General features: G+C 52.4%; 2 protein-coding genes across 2 annotated transcripts in view; one reads left to right on the top strand and one right to left on the bottom strand.

Annotated features, from left to right (window-relative positions):
* Position 1: 1 nt before the first annotated feature.
* On the top strand, positions 2–9,728 carry DNAJA3 (DnaJ heat shock protein family (Hsp40) member A3; the record flags this gene model as incomplete). Its single annotated transcript, XM_031060436.1, has 11 exons — positions 2–115; positions 483–566; positions 1,106–1,318; positions 2,032–2,184; positions 3,019–3,166; positions 3,910–3,974; positions 4,824–4,952; positions 5,386–5,501; positions 5,785–5,882; positions 7,863–7,979; positions 8,663–9,728. Coding segments are annotated over 10 exons (1,224 nt in total), but the record flags the coding sequence as incomplete, so codon positions are not given.
* Positions 9,368–13,562, bottom strand: part of NMRAL1 (NmrA like redox sensor 1) — a 6,534-nt gene continuing 2,339 nt past the window's right edge. Inside the window, exons 2-6 of the mRNA XM_005425265.2 lie at positions 13,249–13,487; positions 12,263–12,512; positions 11,627–11,817; positions 10,572–10,800; positions 9,368–9,632 (exon numbers count right to left, since the gene is read on the bottom strand). Coding sequence (XP_005425322.1) covers positions 10,630–10,800; positions 11,627–11,817; positions 12,263–12,512; positions 13,249–13,487 — 851 coding nt within the window. The 3' untranslated portion in view covers positions 9,368–9,632; positions 10,572–10,629. The remainder of the gene's footprint in view (positions 9,633–10,571; positions 10,801–11,626; positions 11,818–12,262; positions 12,513–13,248; positions 13,488–13,562) is intronic.

The raw sequence follows: 13,562 nt of genomic DNA, 5'->3' as shown, positions 1-13,562 counted from the left end.
GGTCGCCTCCGCCGCCTTCCACAGCAGCGCGGCCCGCGCCAAGGAGGATTATTACCAGGTGCTGGGGGTGCCCCGCACCGCCACGCAGAAGGAGATCAAGAAGGCCTATTACCAGGTATGGCGGGGCCCCAGCGCTGCCCCTCCGCCGGGACAGGGAACAAATCCATCCCCGTGTTCGGAACCGCTGCACACAAGGGGAGGAGGCCGTGGGGAAGCTCAGCACGGCCTTGGGGATCGCTTCCAAAGCAGGGTCTGCCCGTGCTGTCATCGCTTGTCTCCTTCCAGAAGGATCTGGGATTGCTCAGAAGATCAGGAGCAGCTCCTGTAGTTCCTGATTTTAGGTTGATAAATGAAAATGAAGGGTTTTAGTTCCCGGGAATGCATCTAGTGAATGCTCTGCCTGATGTGTTTTTCCTGGCATGTGAGATATGCTTAAGTAAATAACTCCTGCCTGTCCCTAAGAGTTGGTTTTTGTTTTTTAGTTGGCAAAGAAATACCACCCTGACACAAACAAGGACGACCCCAAAGCGAAGGAGAAGTTCTCTCAGCTGGCAGAAGCCTACGAGGTAATAGCAGGATTTTGTTGTGATGAGAAGGAGGAAAGACTAGAGCATGGATGAGGGCAAACATTTCCTGTAAAACCATGGCTGGTTTTTGATGCACTTAAATCTGGGGCACTTCTGTCCCAAGAAATTCCTTGGTCCAAGTATCTGATTAAGCTGCTTTGGGCTTTTTCAGTTTTCTCTTTCCTTAGCAATGACTGGCACGGATGTCACTTCCATGGAATTATTGTCAGTTTAAATAATCAAACAAAAAACCTGTCAGCAGGTTTTTGAGGTAGAGGGACTTTCACTGTGCTCCCCTGGCCCTGTTTTTTGATTCCACCTGATAGAACAACGATCAGCTGTTTAATATAAATTATTTCTGCTTTTTATAAATTAGCAAGGTCTTGTCATTTTTCGGGCAATAAGCCAAGAATCACCAGGGCAGCAGCAGCTTGTCCCTCACTCCCATGGTGCTGAGAGCTGGGTGAGACCTTGATGGAAGGTGTGAGCCCAGAGCCAGGGGTTCTCCCGGCTCCTGCAGTGCCCGTTCTTGCCCCCAGGTGCTGAGTGACGAGGTGAAGAGGAAGCAGTACGATGCCTACGGCACCGCGAGCTTCGAGGCCGGCGCGGCGGGGGCCGGGGCCGGCGCGGGGCGGCAGTACTGGAGCAGCGGCCCCTCCATCGACCCCGAGGAGCTCTTCAGGAAGATCTTTGGGGAGTTCTCAGGATCCCCTTTCGGCGATTTTCAGAGTGTTTTTGACCAGCCACAGGAGGTAGGAGGTGCCTTTTTTTAGGAATGGGAAACTCAAAGCAGTGTCTCTCCTCAGCTTCTGTCACAGAGCGCTGTGGGAGCTGCAGCAAGGAGTTGTTTCTGGGGATGTCAGTGTGTGAGTGTCCCATGGCATGGGCAGAGTCTCGCAGATGTGCTCAGCTGTGCAGGAACACACCCCACACCTCCAGACAGGGTATTTTTTTCTGGGCTTGAGCTACTTCTCTGGTGTTTGCTGACACCACCCAGTACTGCCGAGCAGTTCCATTGCTGGAGAGGCATTGTTTCTGCTGCAGCTTGATTTACCTATGCCTGCTTTGATCTGTAATGCTAAAACCCACAAAATGCCTTGTAACTATAAACCAGGCCTTCCAGCAATATGTTTGGCTGCTTAATTGGCTTAATTTTGCAACTTAATTAGCTTCATGTTGCAGTGAGGCCCATAATAAAATCTGTCTTGTTCTTTGTGTTGCAGCTAAATGCTCCTTTAAGTGTTGATGGTTCATGTGTTGTCTTCAGGAATGTTTGGTGTTTGGTACTCCTGGTTTTACTAAAAATGACATTTTTCATATAAGGAAAATTTCCTTTTTTGATCAGTCATCTTTACTGAGAATTTCTGTTTTAAGCATTGTTTGGTATTTAGCCTGAACTGTTCTCAGTCCCCTTAAGACCTTGTCACACCTCAGTCATGGCTCTATATCCATGTTTCCTGGGCAGTATATCATGGATTTGACATTCACCCAAGCTGCAAAAGGTGTCAACAAGGAGATTGTGGTGAACATCCAGGACTCCTGTGTGCGTTGTGATGGCAAAGGACACGAACCGGGCACCAAAGCTCAGCGCTGTCACTACTGCAATGGCACAGGCATGGTAAGTGCTGAGCAGGACACCAGGTCTGTGCTTTCCCTCCTTGGGGAGAGTCACTTCATTTCATGGGGAAAAATTCTCACCACACTCATCAGCTTATCTCAGGCAAAGCTGAGTTAATGTCAGCTTGATGCTAATAGGCACTAGGAAGATTTTCTTTGTGTTAAAGTGCTGTGCCCAGCTGAAAGCATGAGCCTTCAGGCTGGATCCTCTGCTGCTGCACATCCCACAAACCATATGAATATAATGTAACTCTGAATGTAATGTATATGTATGCACTCTGAATGTAAAGTATATGAATGAATGAATATAATGTAGCTCTGAAATTCCTCGGGCAATAAATGGGTATCTTTTGACTTGGGGGGTGGAGGAAGGTGGTGAAAACCCAAGGGTAATCATAGAATAAGAAGATGCAGGTAATGATGGAGCTGCAGGCTTTGGGTTACGATGCATCTGATTCCTTGTGTGCTTCAGTGCTTCAGTCCAGGGCTTAGTCACCATAAGGTTTCCTTGGACGCTGGCAGTAATCCATGTAAATGGATTGTCCTTGGATTCATCAGAACACAGATGTTTGTAGCACTGTAAGGAGCTTTGTTCCTCCTTGTACATCAAAGCCTAGACTTTGAGGGTGGTGTGTTTCCCTTGCCCTCACCACCTGACACTTGTAATAGTGGTGCTGTTCAGTGGAAATCGGCACGAGTGAGTGGATTTCAGAGCCAGCTGTCTGCTCCAGCCCTTGCTGAAGGGTATCTGTGTCCTGAGAGGGTGTGTGATCAGAGCTCAGAGGTGCTGTGTGAGAAGCCCCATCATTTCCCAGGGTGTGTTTGTTCCCTCCAGGAGACGATGAACACGGGCCCGTTCGTGATGCGCTCCACATGCCGGCGCTGCGGCGGCCGCGGCTCCATCATCACCACGCCCTGCGTCGTGTGCCGGGGCACGGGGCAGACCAAGCAGAAGAAGACAGTGATGGTTCCTGTGCCAGCTGGTCAGTGTTGTACCTGTCTGCTGCCCTCTCTTAAAGAGCTGTAGTTCTTTACTGCCACTGCTAGGTGCAAATGGGGGAGCAGTGTAAGTCCTTTTCTAAAACAAAGCAGGTTGAGAGGTCGGCAATGGAACAGGATATATCTGTCTTCTGGCCATGGATATAAGTGTTTGCTCCGCCCTTCCTGAGCTTTGGTTCTTGCCTGGGTAATCCTAGGCAGGTTTTGAAGTTAATCTCCAAAAGTTTTGTTGCCATGGGTCTCTCATTTGTCCTTGACATTTGTCAAGGTCTTTCAGACCCTTTCAGACCCCCTTCTTTCAAGACCCTTGACATTTGCCATGGTTCTTTCATTTGTCCTCCCTCCTGGGGAGGGGGTGGGAATCCTGAAAGCCTTGGCTCGTCTCACAGAGGTGTGCTGATTGCCTTCCTCACCAGAGGGGAGAATTCAGTGGTGGGACTAAGACTTGCTTCTTTGAGACCACCCTGGGTGAGCAGCCTGTAATTTTCCTGCAGCTTGTGGAGGCTGCAGTGTTCCTTAATCCAATGCATTTCTGTAAAGAATTCTGTAGATATTGAAGTAACAAACGTGTTGGGGGCATAGGGATCACCTCAGAGGTATAAACATGTGCTGACCCCTCCTGCTTTGGGCTGTGGTGGCCAGCTCTTGGGATTGGCAAGAGGTGTAGGCATCCATGTCACCCGTGGGTTATAACCCAAGGTCACATTCCCTCCTGTTGTGATTGCAGGTGTTGAGGACGGGCAGACAGTTCGGATGCCTGTGGGGAAGAAAGAAATTTTCATTACGTTCAGGGTATGTATCTCAAGCTGGTTTATGATGTAAGTTGGTTGTTCCCTTCTCAACTGCCTGGGAAAGGCCTGCAGAATTGGCAGAGGAGGAAGAGCCAGTGATCCTTTAAAACAGCTGAGGTAACATGATCCCTGTGAACTTTCTGAGACAGCAGGAGATCTGCATTGTAGCAAGGAGGGTAACTTTGAATCTGTTCGTGAAGAATCGCTGCTTGTTCCAGGACCAGGCTCTTAGGGTAGTGTGAATCAAAATGCAGAGTAGGCTTTTGACTTGGAAATGTGAGGAAGCTGCCTGCTGGCAGGGGTGGCAGAGCTGAGGAGAGCTGTGGGAGGTGCTGCAGGAGGCTGTCTGGTGAAATGTCCTTCTGCAGATCCACCTTCAGGGCTGCTGTGCACCTGTGCTGTAGCTGGGTGTCTTTGTCTTCTCCTGCCACACACATCCCTGTTGAGGAGAAAGTTTTTTTCAGCACCTCTTTCATGGTGCAGGAGGGTTTAATTCTGTTCCAGCTTGTGAGGCCACTGGAAAGGTGCTTCATTTCCTTCTCACTTTTGGCTTTCCCCTGTTCAGAGTGCTGGACAAAGCAGTGTCTGTCTCTGCAGAACCACAGTGACATGGATAAACTAACAGCAGGATTAGGGGAGGCAGTTCCTGAGGCAGGAAGCAGGGATCCTTCCAATCCTTTAGCTAATTCTGCTATGCTGAGATCTGTGTTTTACTAGAACACCAAATATTAACTCACAGTTCTTAGCTGTGCAGTTTGGGAATGGTATATTTTTTCCTGAGACCCTTGGGAGCAGTTTAGCAGGAGAACACAGTGTGCTGACTGCTCTCTGGGACTTTGCTGCCCTGCAGGTTCAGAAGAGCTCTGTGTTCCGACGAAACGGAGCCGATATCCACTCGGATCTCCCGATCTCCATAGCTCAGGCCGTGCTGGGAGGCACTGCCCGGTGTCAAGGCTTGTATGAGACAATCAACATCACGGTGAGTGCCACTGTTCTGGGCATGGCTCACTGGGGCACAGCAAAGGCTTCTCCTTAGCTGAAAAGATGGGCAAAATCTCCCAAGTCTGCCAGTATTCCATTTCAGACTCCTTCAGGATTGAGCTTTGGGTAGTTTGTGACCTACCTGGTCACAGCTTCTTTCCTGTTGCTGTGTAGGGCCAGGGAAAGAAAGGGATTGCTGGACAAACCCCAAACTACAGGGCTACAGGCTGTGTGAGATTCTTTACTGATTCCTTCAAAAGCTTTTCCATCCTTACTGGCTTAGCTTTGGGATGTGTCCTGCTGCATGAGCATACGAGAACTCTCCCATCCTACTTTAGAGCTTGTTGGAGAAGCAGATAATTTTTATAGCTGTGTAATTAATATCTAAATGTTTAATTAGAGTAATAAATGTGACACCTTTGTGTTTATAGATACCCCCTGGTATTCAGCCAGACCAGAGAATTCGAATGAGTGGGAAAGGCATTCCCAAGGTCAACAGCTATGGCTACGGAGACCACTACATCCACATAAAGATAAAAGTTCCTCAGTAAGTAGAGCTAAAACAAGTTCCTGTGAAATCTTAAGAACTTTTCGCAAAAAATGTTGTTAAGAAGTTGTGAAAATTCCATGAGGTGAAATGCAGTGAGTCCTATGTCCCCTCTTCCACTGGGGATCATTCCTTAGAGATGGCTCATTTAAAGAGCACATGGATTCCTGGTGTATTCATATACAATGTGCTCCAGTTCCTGCCCCCCGTGGGTGCTGCTGGGGGAGGTTTGGGAGGCTGTGGGAGCCCAGGCTGTCCCTGAGCCCGTGTCCTGGTGCCACAGGAGGCTGACGGATCGCCAGCGAGCCTTAATGATGAGCTACGCCGAGGACGAGACCGACGTGGAGGGCACCGTGAACGGGGTCACCAACACAGCCTCAGGTGAGCAGGGACACTCCTGCCCTTCCCTGGGCAGCTGCTGTGGGAGTGCAGAGTGTTCCCTGAGTACTCCTGGGCAGCAGGGTGAGCCAGGGGCACCGTCAGGCCTGTGAAGCACAGCCTGGTTAACAGAAGCAGTTCTAATGTGATATTAACAGGCTGTAGCACTCAGCAGGGAGGCAGCCTCTTCCCAGGAAGCTCTGTTCCAGTACTTACTGGGCAAATGTGTGAACAGAGAGCAGGCACTGAGTACTCCAGGGTGCAGACAAGCTGTGATGATGAATGCCTCCTGCTCCTTGCTTCCCCTGTGCCAGGACTTGCCTTGAGGCAGGAAAGCAAATGTGCTTCAGGCCAATTTCCTGTGTGCTGGATCCCAATCCAGAGTGCTTCTGAGCACAGCAGGGCTGCTTCTCCTGGGATGCTGACAGGGGTTTCTGTTTGGGCTGAGCTCTGGGTGTGTGGGGAAACCTGGGCTGGGAGTGTCCATTGGTGGCAGTGTCAGCTCTGCTCAGTGGACAGCATAATGGAGGAGTGAAGGCAGCTGGGAGCTTTTTGGAGCTGCTCTCCAGCTCCAGATGGAAAATTGAGATTCAGCAATTGTGTCCTAAGTTTCAGGGATGAGGTGCTTGGAAGAGGCAGCAGCTAAAGGCACAACACATGGTAACATAGTAAGGAAGGAGCTTTGTCTCTCACTAATGGAAAGCAATTTTTTCTTTGCTTAATTGAAACAATGAACTTCTTAAAGCCGGTTGGATTTTGGTTTTGGTTTGAAACCAAACAGGGCATTTATGACTAGGCAAAGTGAGAGCCTTTTGGAGCTGCTGAATGATCCCAGGATCTGCCTTACTGTGAGGAGTATAGGCTTAAGTGCAGGATCTGCCAAATACTTCCCAGTGTTCTGTTTTATGGTAATTATACATACAGAAAATATGTCTTTCCTATATTACAGTCAGCCTTGGGGGAAGGGCAGAGAGCTCTGAGCACTGAATTTCCATTCCAGCTTTTTAAAGGCATTTGTGTGCCAAAGAGGAAAAATAACCTCTTCAAACTAATTTTTTAAAAGCAAACCTGCCAGTTTTTACCATGATGAAGCAGCAAGGTGAGTTAAAACAGCGCCAGTAGGTTGCAGTGTAGAGACAGGCTGTGCTGAGGGAGGCGTGTCCTGCCTCGGGATTTCATCCCATTGCATCAGTCCGAGCCCAGCACTCAGCCCGGGGAGGCTGGGGAGCACCAGACTCCGAGTTCTCTGTGCACAAAGAGAGCTCAAGGGGGCGTTTGGGATCTTGTTGTTGATGGTTTTACTGTAGAAAAAAGCAGATTAGCAAACAGGTCTCTTTTGTTCTCATTTATAGCCACTTCTGAGGGACAAACAAATTCTCAGGACCTGTTCATACAGGACAATTTTAATTCCTTATCTGGACAGTCAGTCTGAAATACTTGCAGCCTTTTTCATCTACACGGTTAATTTTCTGCTTGATACTGTCTGAGCATTGCTTGCAGTGACACAAATCAGGCTCCTGGTGTGGTTTTGCAGTGCTTTGCAAGGACACAACCTTGAAACAGGCAGAACCTGTTTCAGGGACCACCAGCATAGATCTTTTAACCCTGTGAAGTCCTGGCTGGCTGTGATCAAGTTCACCACTTGTTTTTAGTGGCAGACTCTCAGTTCCAAGTACTTGTTTCCAAAGTCTGTGGGATCCCTGACTGAATTGTGCAGCACAAGAATTCCCTTGCCAGCTGGAGGGCTGGGGAGAGGGGAAGGGAACAGCTCAGCACCTGTTTAAAAGTTGTGTTGTTGGGATCCACGCTCTCCAGTGCTTCCACTGCAAGGGGTCCTGTCCTGTGGCTCCCTGCCAGGTGCAGCCCTGGACACGAGGGAGCAGCACAACCAGCTGCTTTCTCCTGGCCATTCCCTGTCCAAAAGAGCCCTCTGGTCCTGGTGGGAGATGTCTCTGACTGCAGCCCTTTGCTGTTTGTGTCCAGGTGGCAGGGCCACGGCTAGCGCTGACGCAGGCGGGGATAGGCCTGAGGCTCAGGAGAACAAGGAGGGATTCCTTTCCAAACTTAAGAAAATGTTTACCTCCTGACACCCCATCCGAGGTAGGAGGTCTCTTGTGTCTCACTGTTGTCTTTCCCCCACACTGAGCACTTCTTGGGAGGTGGAAGCACAATAGCACAGCGTTGCTTCTCACTTAGCCTCAGGCCTTCCAGCCCTAGCTGTCCCCTGGGACCTGGAGCAACAAGCCAGGGATTAAAGTGCATTGTTGCTGCAGCAAAGAGCAGCACAGATGCTGGGTGCACCCTTGGGGAGGTGGCTGGCCTCCCCTGCAGCTCTGTGGCTGGAGCTGTGCCCAGTTCCAAGCACTGAGCGTGTTGCCATGAGCTGGTCCCACTGGGACCGGGTTCTGCCACACAAATCTGGGCTGCAGAGCTGGTGCTGGCACACTCGGGCTGGATTCACCCCTGCCATGGGCTTACAGCACCAGGGAGGAGCCAGCCTTTGTCACAGAGCACAGCAAAGCCCACCATGCATCACGGCAGTGCAACTCAGGTGCTTCAGCTGGTGCTGACCTGTTATGAGGGAGCACCAAGACTTGGAATCATCTACAGCAGACCCAGAGTCTGGGATTCCAGGGGCTCAGCTTTGCATCTTTGCAGGCTTCAAACTGGCTGTGCTGTAGGGGTGACAGTGTGACAGCAGGTCAGGAGGGGAGGTGCTCCCAGAGTGGGCTGTGTGCTGATACAGCCAGGAAATTGTGACCTTCCTCTCACTCCAACTGCAGGAAAACGTTCTACTGGGCACTAGGAGCCAGCAGCAGCAGGTCATCCGTGCAGTTGGGGGTGAATCTTTCTGGCAGCCAGGCTCTGGAGAACACAGGATGTCAGTCAGCAGCACAGCAAGAATCCCAGCTGGAGAGGCCATGGACCACTGAGGCACCAACACAAACCCCACCCACTGTCCTAATAAATGGCAGCGAAGGAAAAAACCAGCTTAGCAGAAGTGTGGCTCTCTGGAGGCTGCTCCACAACCCTACTGCTGCTGGAAGCTTATTTGGTAAAAGCTAAAGTTGAAGTATTCTTTAGAATCCAAACCAGAGGAAATGTGAAATAAATAGTCCAGCACAGAGCAGCAGTTTGCTGTATGGAGGCCAGGCCCACCAGCTGCTCACTCAGGTGCCCTTTGGAATGCCAGGTGTGCTTGGTGAACTCTCCAGGAGACTTGGTGGATCAGGAAGGTCTAACCTTGTCTTCACGACAGCCCTGCTGCCCTGCACAGCTCCAAGTGGAATCTCCCTGTGGCTGGGTGTTGTCTGAGCCCAGCTGGCCTGGCTCCCTCACAGCCCTGGGCTTTCTCTATCCTGCTGATTGCCTGCACAGAGCAGTGATGGAATCTGCACTTTGCCTCAAGTTTATCCCCCAAATAACTAAAGTTACCACACAACTGCTGTTGCTTCTGGACGGGTACAAGTCAATCACTGAGCCCTTTGCCAGCTGGGGACAAAAATCTTTTATTACTTTAGTGCAACACCCGTAGCGTAAAGGATTGGTCAAAGCATCGTTGTTTTACCTGTGTGAGAGTGCAAGTGAGGTGAATCACTCCTTCCAGATGGAGCTGAGCTCTTGCAGTGAGTATTCCATGGTTACTGTAGCCTGCTGTGTTTGTGATACTGTGCAGGTACCATCAGCCCACATACTAATCAGTTCAACACCAGTTCAACAGGGACATGCTGTAGTCTTGCCCTTCTTAATTTGCTGAAATAAAGCACGCGTTGCCTCCTGATTAAACTTCTGTAAAGTGATTCTGTACCCATGTAAATAAGATGGACTTCATAAAGATATTTAACATGTGCTGTGCCTTGCTGCCTTGTCTACTCTTCCATCTGCTCTGTCATCCCCTTTCCCTCCCCTCAACAGGAACAAAGGTCTCTGGGACAAGGAGGGGACAGGGCTGGATGGCTCAAGCATTGCTAGGGGCTGGGATTGACTTTAAACACAAAGCTGCCCTATCTCAGCAGTACTTTAGGCACATGAGGGGGAAAGGGCTCTTCCACTGAACCTTGGACAGTCTAGAAAAAGCTGAGTTTTATCTCAGCTCCTTGGGACAGTGATTGAAATTAGCTCCAGAAGCCCAAGGACCAGAGCCAGGGCTGTATGATGAGGAATCAGCCTCAGCTGTTGTGTTACACTCACAGAAAGTCACTGCAGTCCCAGCTTGCTGGGGTGACACTGAGCCTCCATCTCTGCAGTGGCTCACCTGCAGGGCCCACACCAGATCCATGGAGAAATCCCTGTCTTCTGTTTGCTTAGGAGCCTGCAGCAGCCCTGGCCATGGACACCTGCCCCAAAGGCACTGCCTTTGGGCTACACACCTTCAGCCTACCATGTGGGGCCATATGCTCAGAGCTGCCTGGGAAAGGAGGTGATCCTGGGAAAACAAGCCCCCGCCACCCTAAAACACCCACAGTGCCTAAAGCAACACCTCCCTGAGCACAGAGTGCAAAGGCAGTGCTTCTGCCACCCCTCTGCCTGTGCTGTCCAGCCCTTCCTCTTGTTCTGGCTGCCTCAATAGTCCCAACCACGCTGCAGGAGCACACACATGGACCAGAAATGGGCTGAGCTCTCCCCAGCCGGGGCAGATCAGCCTCTCCCTGAGGCACTGCTGGGAAGGCAGCACGGCTCAGGGCACCTCACCTCAGCCAGGTCCCCCTACTGCTGCAGAAAGCAGGGAGGCAGAGGAGGGAGGGGAGGCTCAGAAGGCATTCTTGTTGTCCCCCACCCACTGCTGGAAGGTGCGGGCCTTGGGGTTCAGCTTCATGGTCAGGGCCACGTTGCGGTCTGGCTTCAGGGCGTAGAAACGGAACATGGCAGCCAACTCCTTGGCCCCAGGGAAGTCCTGCTTCTCGTACTCCTCAGGGGAGATCTGCCAACAGAAATGGGGAAAAAATTGTTTCAGAGGCTGCTGGGCTTCCCCCTCAGCCTCTGAGGGGATGTGATGAGGGCTCTGTTACAGCAGCCTGTCACAGCATTGCTCCTGGTGCAGAGGGCTCTGCAAAGCACTTTGGGGTTGGGCAAAGGAACAGCCCAGCCAGCCTAGGGCCACCCCCAGCTCTGGCACAGCTGGCAGGGGCTGGAGCAGCTCTGAGGGAGCCCTTCCTCACACCAGAGCTATGGCTGAGGGGTTCTAGAAACTGGGTGGTTCTGGAGGCAACTCAGGTTGGCACCTGGCACCCCAAAACATCCCTGCCTGAATCAAAGGGTTTGGTTCACTGCACTTGTGGGAGGGCAGAACCTGCAGAGAGCATTGGAGGGGCTTTGTTTCAAATGAAATGCCCTTTACCATACCCCTCATCCATTGTGCTGGCTGCCTGAGGCACAACTGAACTGCAAAGAAAGATTAAAAAGAAGTCACAAAGGGGCACGGAGTGGTCAGAGTGTTGTTAGCAGTGACACGGCACAGAGGCCAGGTCTGTGGTAATGGTGACACAGCAAGGCCCCGGGGGAAGCCCTGCTGAAGGGAAGGGCAGCCAGCAGAAACCTGTTGTGTAAGTGCCCACCCCTGGCTCTGCTGGAGACCTCCCAGCTCAGTGAGCCCTCAGAGCCAGGCCCAGACCTGCCCAGGCACAACTGTGTGCTCCGCAGGCACGAGCTCAGTGACAATACCAACAGGGCAGTGTTGCTGCTGGGCTGTACCAAAAGGAGCTGTGAGTCCCTCAGGAACATCACCTACACCAAGGGACACTTCCTACCTTGCTGGCTGTCACAGTCTTGCCCGTCTGCTGGGAGAGGATGGCAGCGTACTCTGCCTCGGTGAGCTTGCCCGTGCTCAGTCCTACCACCTGGCCAATGTACTCCCCTGGGGACTTCAGCAGGGAAAGTACAACGGGCCCAAGGTCCTCCACAGCCATCCCATCCATGGGGGTGTCCCCCATGGGCAGCTCTGTATGGAGAGATTGATCCCAGCTGCAGTGCAGCCCAGCTCTGAGCAGGTACAGCAGTTTTCAGTCTCTGGACATGAGGCGAGGGAGGGATGAGAGCATGGCAAGGCAGGAGAGCAGGGCTGAGCTAAGAGACCTTGACAGCAGAGCAGCACCGTGAGTCACCTGCAGCCCCACAACCTCCACCATCCCAAAAGCAGGCACTTGTGGTGTGTGTCCAGAGCTGCTCTGGCATCTGCAGAACAGCCCTCAGCACCACAAAGAGGCCCAGCATCCTGGGGATTTCATGCAGGCCACCAAAGAGGTCTGAAGACCATATAATGCAGCTTGCTGTGGTCAAGCTGGGAGAGGCCTCTTCACCTGACCAGCCCAGAGCCCTGGCAGTCTCTCCCTGGCACAATGGGACAGTCACAGCACAGTGACCCACAGAGCAGAGCTCCTCCTTACCCAGGACAAGGGCGTCTCCCTGCGGGGCCTTCTGCAGCTTGAAGATGGAGAGGAAGTTCTCAAAGTAGAAGGGCAGGCGGATGATGGTGGTGGGAACCCCGATTTTCTGGAAGTGCTCCTCCACTACGCCTTTGCCATCGAAGTGCAGCACCTCCAGCCGGCCCCCTGTCAGCTGCTGCACGTTCTCCAGGCCGCTGAACACCACGTGCTGCAGGCCCTGGCGCTTGGACAGCTCAGCCAGACGCCGTCCCTGGGCCGAGGGGGAACGAGCCATGAAGAGGGGAGTGGGACACCCCCATCATCCCCACATCCCCCCTTCCCTCTGGGGAGGATCCAACTGCCACCAGCCCTCAGCTGGGAGCACAGTGAGTTGTCCAGGTGGAGCTGAATTCTCTCCTTACCCCATCCTACTTCAGAAAGACCACACACCCTCCAGCTTTGGAGCTTGCTGCTGCACCAAACATGCAAGCACCAGCATAAAGAATCTGCCTGGCCAACATACCTGCCCTAAACTATCTTATCTTTTGTTTGTTGCCATCCAGGCATGGCAACTCTGCCACCCTGCAGTATCTGTAGTGGTGTGAGCAGCACCCTTGGGATCTCTGATACTGCAGGGTTTTGGCCCCAAAGCTGCAAGCACAGAAAGCTACAGGTCTGCAGGCAGTGACTGTCCCAGCTCTGCCCCTGAAGGCTCTGAGGAGCCAAGTGTTCCCACTCCTGCTACTCCAGCTCCTGGGAAGTGCTCTCCATAACAAATTTATCAACTCCTGAAGGCACCAGACCCTGGAGCCATGCAACTGTGAGGGAACAGAGAACAAGTCCTGGCTTTGCAAGAACTGGGACCTGGTGTTTGTGAGGCCTTGGGGTCTTCTGTACTGGCTACTCAAACCATCAGGGCCGCCACGGATGCTCCAAGAGCTGTCCCCACTTTGTCCCCACTGCCAGATCGTTCTGCACATGGTCCCGGTTAATGTCAGGACAGGTACCTGCTCGATTTCCTTCTCCTTGCTGCAGTGCTCCCAGAAGTTGGTGACAATAAAGGCTCCGTAGGCACCGGCCAAGGCCCGCTCCAGCGATGCCTCATCGTCCTGATCTGCCTTCACCAGCTCGGCTCCCCTGCGCCTCAGCTCCTGCGCCTGCTTCTTCCTGGGGCTCCGGGTCACGGCGCGCACCTTGAAGCTCCCATCGTCCAGCAGCGCCCGGGCCACGCTGCCGCCCTGGGCCCCTGCGGGAGCAGCCGGTCAGGGCGGGCCCCGGGGCCCCGGGATGCGCTGGGGCCGCGGCACGGAGCGGCCCGACC

The sequence above is a fragment of the Geospiza fortis genome, unplaced genomic scaffold (assembly GCF_000277835.1).
Source record: "Geospiza fortis unplaced genomic scaffold, GeoFor_1.0 scaffold114, whole genome shotgun sequence".
In the NCBI taxonomy this organism is placed as follows: Eukaryota; Metazoa; Chordata; class Aves; order Passeriformes; family Thraupidae; genus Geospiza; species Geospiza fortis.
The sequence above is the reverse complement of the archived record's forward strand: the minus strand, read 5'-3'. Positions and strand labels throughout refer to the sequence as shown.